Source organism: Haliotis cracherodii, unplaced genomic scaffold, assembly GCF_022045235.1.
Source record: "Haliotis cracherodii isolate W230 unplaced genomic scaffold, xgHalCrac1.p SCAF_47, whole genome shotgun sequence".
NCBI classification, from domain to species: Eukaryota; Metazoa; Mollusca; class Gastropoda; order Lepetellida; family Haliotidae; genus Haliotis; species Haliotis cracherodii.
Genome location: NW_027266305.1, coordinates 191,559 through 199,954, shown reverse-complemented (window position 1 = coordinate 199,954; position 8,396 = coordinate 191,559). Strand labels below are relative to the sequence as shown.

The 8,396-nt window shown below is 40.4% G+C and overlaps 1 protein-coding gene across 1 annotated transcript in view; it reads right to left on the bottom strand.

Annotated features, from left to right (window-relative positions):
• Positions 1 to 259: 259 nt before the first annotated feature.
• Positions 260 to 8,396, bottom strand: part of LOC139441881 (protein ABHD18-like) — a 33,857-nt gene continuing 25,720 nt past the window's right edge. Inside the window, exons 11-12 of the mRNA XM_071222631.1 lie at positions 6,670 to 7,232; positions 260 to 6,148 (exon numbers count right to left, since the gene is read on the bottom strand). Of these exons, the coding sequence (XP_071078732.1) occupies positions 6,097 to 6,148; positions 6,670 to 7,232 (615 nt within the window). The 3' untranslated portion in view covers positions 260 to 6,096. The remainder of the gene's footprint in view (positions 6,149 to 6,669; positions 7,233 to 8,396) is intronic.

Here is an 8,396-nt window from a genome sequence, read left to right as displayed (position 1 = left end):
GTCAGTCCATTCCCACACAGACAACAGCCCTGTGTAGTGGACCATTACTAGTGCCAGCTTAAGCTGCAGTTCTCATGTACTGGAGTTCTCAAGGGAGAACCCCTTGACAATCATAAAAATTTAAAAAATACTTGGACATGACTTGACAAGACAACATGCACAGCAAGCACATACAGCACATTCAACTTGAATAATTCAGGCACATAATGGCATAAAAACAACAAACTGATGGATCTTGCTAAAAATGTTTATTCTGGCACACAAATCCTTCCACACGACAAACTGATGACACACTACTGACACACATCACACAGCGCTGCAGTCAGTCAACCAGCGTCAGGCACACACATACTGGGTGGCCAGCGTACTCCACGAATACCTGCGGTCTACTCCACGAATAGCTGTAGTTTACTCCATGAATACCTGTGGTTTACTCCACAAATACCTGTGGTTTACTCCACAAATGACTGGGGTGTACTCCACAAATACCTGTGGTTTACACCACTGATACCTGTGGTGTACTCCACAAATACCTGTGGTCTACACCACTGATACCTGTGGTTTACTCCATGAATACCTGTGGTTAACTCCACAAAAACCTGTGGTTTACTCCACAAATACCTGTGGTTTACTCCACAAATACCTGGGGTGTACTCCATGATTACCTGTGGTTTACTCCACAAATACCTGTGGTTTACTCCACGAATACCTGGGGTTTACTCTACGAATACCTGGGGTGTACTCCACAAATACCTGGGGTGTACTCCACGAATACCTGTGGTCTACACCACTGATACCTGTAGTATACCATCTCTTTACGGTAGGTCTTAGCATTAATAATAGCAATGATTCACCGTGCCCTGCTTTCAACAAACTCAATACATAAGCAGGTAACCATGCTGTCATATCTTAGCCATAAAAGTCAGTAAGAGTGATTAATCATCCATTATGAAGCCATATCAGCTGTTGCAGCAAAAACTGTCTCACGACAAGCATTATCAACTTAATGGCCCAACTAACTGATGTTAATGTTATGAAAGCAATGTGGTCTGGAAAGTGTCACGGATTGGTACTGCAGCTACTTAATAGCCCAACTAACTGATGTTAATGTTATTAAAACAATGTGGTCTGGAAAGTGTCACGAAATGGTACTGCAGCTACTTAATAGCCCCACTAACTGATGTTAATGTTATTAAAGCAGTGTGGTCTGGAGAGTGTCACGGACTGGTACTGCAGCTACTGGTTGACACACAAGTTAATGACCAGCGCAGAAGTTGCAAATCTGACAATACGCCACGCCCTGATATTGTTAGTTGATGTGACAGTGCATGTAGACTGTAAATGAACGAGGTTGTTGCATCACACAGTGACACTAACATCACTGGCGTACACGTCGAGCTGCCGATTCATTTTCAAACAGCACGCCTATGAAATACTGGACTGTTCAACGCATTTATATTCTGAGGGGTCAACTGTGAGATCTGTGATTTCTTATCTGTGTCTACAAAAGGTGAAAAGAGAAAACAAATACCTTATTTGATCTAATAAGCGCCCTGCTCTAATAAGCGCCCACGGAGATATTTGCTAATATATTGGCTAGTGAACAATCCCAATTAGCACCCCTTCCGGTTGATCAATGTACACAAGACTTATTTATTTGTGTATAATATGCACCCCTAATTATGGACAATTAAATTCTGGAAAGATATATCTGTCGTGTATAAACATTTCAGGCTGTTAGCATAAACCACAAAGTTTCCAATCTTTCAACTCTGTTTTTCCCCACCAAAATAATGTTCAAATAAGAGCCCCCATTTCAAATATTTGAAAGCGCCCTAGGCGCTTATTACGTTGAATACTGTAGTTCTGTGCCACTATTCCTGGCATTAAAACATTGCTGGATCATGTACATGACTCTCTAAACTGGACCTCATTCCACAAGCGACTGTAGTGTGACTGTAGTGTGACTGTAGTGCGACTGTCGTGTGACTAGTGTGACTGTAGTGTGACTGTAGTGCAACTGTAGTGTGACTGTAGTGTGACTGTAGTAAGTCCATGTTAAATGATGAGAGTAACAACAGTCTCAGCACCAAGATCACTTTGTGGAGAAGGGCCCTGATAAATAGCCCATTTTCTTTCAAATTTTCTGAGAAACAATCATTTTCCTTTTCAACCTAACAAAGTGATATTAAGACTACAACATGTTATGACGAACAGTGCCAGCTGTTTGTTGTCCTGAGATCACAATGACATAACATGATCAGAAGCCAACACAGTACAACTCAAGTGGAGAGGTTCACGCAAACAAACTGCTGAGGTATGCAGTTCTGTGTCAGCCATGATGGGTATATGTTCACACACGCAAACACTCTAAAATACAACCTTCAAAAGACTGATTATCACAGACAAGGACTGGCTCATCTCCTAACATTCTACATGTTCCATGTACATGAAACAATATTGACCAGACAAATAAGTTACCATGTGGCACTACAACTGTCATGTATATACAAATGTCGCTAAAATTCCATATGATAAACTGAATATTCCATATGATAAACTGAATATTCCATGCAAGACAAAAACTGCAATTCATGCCTTTGATTCTCTTATTGGCACGATAAAGTACAAAGGCACAAAAAACCCTCTGATTGTCAAAAGCACATATTCGTTGTACCTGATCATGATGTGAGTGAATTTTTCATTTATATCATCGTGTGGGAGGAGAGATAAAGATGACGTCTTGGACGTCTACCACTTTGGTGAAGTCCAGGAGCATGGGGATGGTGCTGACAAACCCGGAAACACAATAGGGGCGAACTGGGATTTGAACCCACTTTAACACGTTGCTACGGGATGCAACTCTGCACAGCGAATAGTCGCACCATTGACGATTGGGCCATCTGTGATTCACGATTGAGTGAGTGAATTGGGTTTAATATTGGTTTGAAAAAGTATTTCAGATGTAGCATGGCCTGGTAGCCTTTTGTGCGAGGAAAGCTTTGGCTAAATCTAAAAGAGCAGCAACTGTTAGGGGTTTGTCAGACCAAGGGTCATAATGGATTCTTTGACTTGAACTATTGACCAACAGGTTCTGGCTGTAGGAGGTGGCATATTTAGGGCTGAGACTACTTATTACACTAAGAATAACGTTATAATCCTCACAGAGTGTATTGCAGATTGAAGGTTGGACAGTAAGTAACAAAAGTCTGCAACTACAGTCAAACCTTGTGTTGACCTTGTGGGGACCTGGAAAAATGTTTGAGTTATCTGAGATTCGGACAACAAATTATAGAATCATGAACATAATATTAATTTGTTTGACTCAATTCTCGATTTTCTCACCACATACTGGTACTGATGCAAGAACACTTCAGTGTCTTGGTGCTGATGTGTGTACAGTAATCAGCTTGCCCCGTTGATGTAAGGTGTGCTTGTTAATTGGGCTCGATTGGATGTTGTCCTCAGTTATTTAGAAAGCATCCTGCCTTTGATGTAGTTGCAGCAATTGTGCCGAGATCAGTCAACGTGTGGGAAGTTAGCTGAATGCTTGGCGAGTATGGGTGAGTGGACATTATGTTTTCATTTTGATCTGTTTGAGTCATCAGGGAACTTTTTCGGTTCATTTGGATACATTAGACTCCCTATTGAGTCCGAAATGACTGGGAATTTGACAAATCTAGTTAGACAGATCAGTGTATAAATGATGCTAAATATAGACGATATTTGAAGGGAGCGGAAGGTGACTTCGAGACAACCAGGAATTTGACACATCCGGGTTCGACTGTATATTTCGCAAGGTTTGACTGTATATTTCACAAAGAAAATATTCAGACAGTGCTAAATATGCCGTGTTGTGCATGTTGGGATTTCATGAAAATGCAATGACAATCATAAAATATGCACCTGAAAATACGTTTGGTCCGGCATGTGATTCAAAACTTGTCTTCCCAGCATGCATCACGCTCAGCTGTCCCAGCCAAGGAAGCAGCCATTGAAGGAGAATAAATGTGATAAACACAGAAGACAGCAATGATAATACTTGTCAGTATTGTACTAAGTACACAGGTTCAATACTGTAAAGATGTCATGATCAACACAAGCCACTAAGGCCCCATCCCACAAAGCACACACAGTATTATGACTAGCATAATTTGAGATGAACTTTATCCAAGAGCTGTGTCAGTGGCTCTAGCATTTGAAAACATGCTCCCCGAAAATAACACACACACAGCACAGGGGCCCAAAACAAAGTGATTGTAGAGCTACAACCATAGTAAAGCCTGCACTAACAGAGGCATACAACAGTCGCAGCGCTAAGACCATTGTGTGAATCAGGCCACGTTTGTTTTGTAATTCATGAAGTTTTTGTGGCAAGCATTTTAGCTTTGTGAGGTTGACATAAACATGAGAATAAATATTTGTTTGGCATTTGGTCGGTCAGTTTCAAAGGAGAAAAACAAGTTAAATGTTTATCATTAATGATCAAATGTCAACCAATTTACTTCAAGCAGAGAAGGTTTTGATCTCTCTACTTGGTGTTTGCAGTGGCCAGAGACTATATTTTAAGAATTTGATGAAATATTATTTGGAATGTTACCTACAATAGTTGTGAACAAATTTTAATTCAATTTCAAGATAGAGGCTTCTGTCTCCCTTCAGTCTCATATTTAAACCAAAACCATATAAAAAGTGTCGTCTTAACCATAACTTAAGCTTATAGTGGCAATGGCTTCAGACAAGTAGCTGAGAGACATATTGAAGTTCACTTTACAGCTACAATGTCTTGAACAATCAATTCATCAACCATGTTTAGTTTGGTCCTAGACTAATTATTTACAAGGTTCAATACCTTACAGACATATTTGTATTGATATTTCAAGTTATTGTGTTCAGTGTTGCATGACCGACCAATATAAACCAGATTCAGTATTTTTGCTGAAAATTCAGAATACAACCTTGCCCTGGACTATCAGAAAACATACTTGATACTGCCATTTTGTGTTTCAAGATGTTTTAGAACAAGTTTAGTACACATTTTGAGCACTGATACACTGGTACATAAACTATCAGACCTTCTACTCTGCTATGATACCTCTGTGTGCAGAGCTGACATACCCTCACTGCAGTCAGTGTTAGAAACTGGCACTAGTCCAGTAGTCCTTGCCAAACTGCCCAATAGTTAAGGACCATAATTTTATTATTATAAGAACAAGTGGACAAAAAATATTAGTTTCTACCTCTGTACAGATGAACCTACCGATACTGCCTGTCAATATGAAGGATGTGTTGTTTTTTAGCTAATTGAATGTCAGCTTTCTAAAACTATTCAGCTAAATTTCCTTACCACCTTGATACATCTTTTTTATCTTTTAAAAGAAAATCAATACAGAACACACATATTCCCTCTAAGACTACCGCTTAGTCTCTGGAAATATATGACTTTAAAAGGGACAGATAACTCAATTTACATTGAAAAGGAGCCCAATGAAATGGAAGTTTCAGAACTTGAGGAAAATCTAGCCTTGCTTCATTTAGGACTTTTGAACAACAGAAAGTGCTCTGTGGAAGGGAAATAATATGGTTCAGAGACTGTGAGACAGTCTAATTCCCTTGATTCGACCATGTGTATAAAATACCTACAACACATACTGTACTGTACGGCATCTAAAACATTGATTACTTTCCATTTGGAACTCGTATTTGTATGTTTATTTACAACCTACAGAAAAATGATATGCTGCACCAAATGTCTTGCTCACTTGGAAAACTTAGCAATCTGGATGCTGATTGATGCAAACTCTTATGAAAGTTTGTCAAACCTTTAGGCAGGAAGAGGTACTATATCAGAGTAGGGATCTGATTATATTTAGATTGACCCCTAATTCACAGGTCTGACGATGTCAGGGACAAAAAAAAATGTCCTACTTCTATGTACAATGTATATGTTTTCCTGATTACGATGTGACTGTGACCAATAAAGTCATAAAATGTTCAGTAAAACCCAGCTGTCGGAACCATCCTGCGAGGTAGACAATCAACACACATACACTCTCACACATGTGTCCGGTGACTGTCAGCTAGACACACATGTTGTTAACTGTAGTATTTGGCTATCTGGCGGTTAAATCCATCAATTATTGCTTTCCTGAAAAAAAAGAAAAAAGACATGACAGAACAAGTTACCTCATTCAATGACTAACAGCGAATGCAGTCTGCAATTCAGAAAGTGATATGACTGCCTTCCTGTAGCAGGCTGTGGTGTAATCAAGTCTGACTGTACAGACAAACAAGGGTTTCATAGTGTCAGGATGGTGATGTCACAGCTGAGAGTGAGTGACTTTTGTATTTTATGTCGCTTTGAACTTTATTTCAATTATATCATGGCTTTTCAAATTGATGAGGGGGAAATGCCCAAAGTGATGCTGGTCTTAGACGTTTATCACTCTGAATATTTTACTGGTAGGTCTGTGCTTCTATCATATTCCTTATGTATTCACTAAACAGAGTAACCATGGTAACATTTTGTTTTCTAATCAATGTTCTGAAAAGGATCACAAATTCAATTGCTACAAACAAAAAGAACTGTCATGAATTTGTGATAAATAAAGTTGTCCATTTGAAAATATTAGGCAAGTTTAACCCCTGCAACCTAAACACAGTGCCTACCTGAAGACAAACTGATTGAGGAGGAAGGCAGTGACATGACCTCTGTCCAGATACCGCACCTCCGAGCCGGGCCATAGCTGGTCCAGTCTCAGAACATCATCTCGGGGGATATATGCATCTTGCATGGCTGCGACGATGATGATAAGTTCGGGGTCCATGGGTACAGAGAAGTTCCCTAGATGCGTGCACTCATCCATCACTCCTACCATAAACTGTAGGGCCTCCTTCTTCAAGGTCTTAGGGTAGCTAGCCGTTTCCGACTTGCCATTAAAAGGCACACGAAATAGTTTTGATTTGGCACTAGCATGCTGTAATGTCAAAGGCTCTGTTCTCCAGTTAGCAACTTTCTGTCCAGCAGCTTGATTGGTCTTGACCGTGGCGCCGTCAGGTGGTAGACTGACCGCTGAGCTGAAGCCCCTTGCTCCAATGTCAACACTGGGAGTTCCGGGACTAGGGGACCGTATGTTGCCGGGTTTCATGTCCATGTTGACGTCTGGGTCAGGGTGCCGGGATGAGAAGGAAGACACAAACTTCTTCCCCATACCATAAGCTCCACGCAGTGCCTGTGGACAGAGACAGACTGACAGATGTCATTGTGAGTGACATTAGTGACAGAGATTATTATGACTGACATTATTGTTTCATTTTTTGTTGTTTAATGCCGCACGCAGCAATATTCCAGCTATATGATGGCGATCTGTAAATAATCGAGTCTGGACCAGACAATCCAGTGACTGAGATCATGTGCATCAATCCAAGCAATTGGGATACGATGACATGCATCAACCAAGTCAACGTGTCTGACCATCTGATCCTGGTTAGCCACCTTTTACGACAAGCAAAGGCACCTTTCAGGGCAAGCATGGGTTGCTGAAGACCTATTTTACCCAGGACATTGACAGAGGTCATTGTTACTGACAGATCTTGTGACTGAGAAGATCAGTGTGACTTACAGTCATTGTTACCGACAGATCTTGTGATTGAGAAGATCAGTGTGACTTACAGTGATTGTTACCGACAGATCTTGTGATTGAGAAGATCAGTGTGACTTACAGTCATTGTTACCGACAGATCTTGTGATTGAGAAGATCAGTGTGACTTACAGTCATTGTTACCGACAGATCTTGTGATTGAGAAGATCAGTGTGACTTACAGTCATTGTTACCGACAGATCTTGTGATTGAGAAGATTAGTGTGACTTACAGTGATTGTTACCGACAGATCTTGTGATTGAGAAGATCAGTGTGACTTACAGTGATTGTTACCGACAGATCTTGTGATTGAGAAGATCAGTGTGACTAACAGTGATTGTTACCGACAGATCTTGTGACTGAAGAAGATCAGTGTGACTTACAGTGATTGTTACCGACAGATCTTGTGACTGAGAAGATCAGTGTGACTTACAGTGATTGTTACCGACAGATCTTGTGATTGAGAAGATCAGTGTGACTTACAGTGATTGTTACCGACAGATCTTGTGACTGAGAAGATCAGTGTGACTTACAGTCATTGTTACCGACAGATCTTGTGATTGAGAAGATTAGTGTGACTTACAGTGATTGTTACCGACAGATCTTGTGACTGAGAAGATCAGTGAGACTTACAGTGATTGTTACCAACAGATCTTGTGATTGACAGATCACTGTGACTGACGATGTCAACTTATGTCAAGGAATGGATTGTCTGGTGCAGACCTTATTTTGTATATACCGCAATATTGTATTACA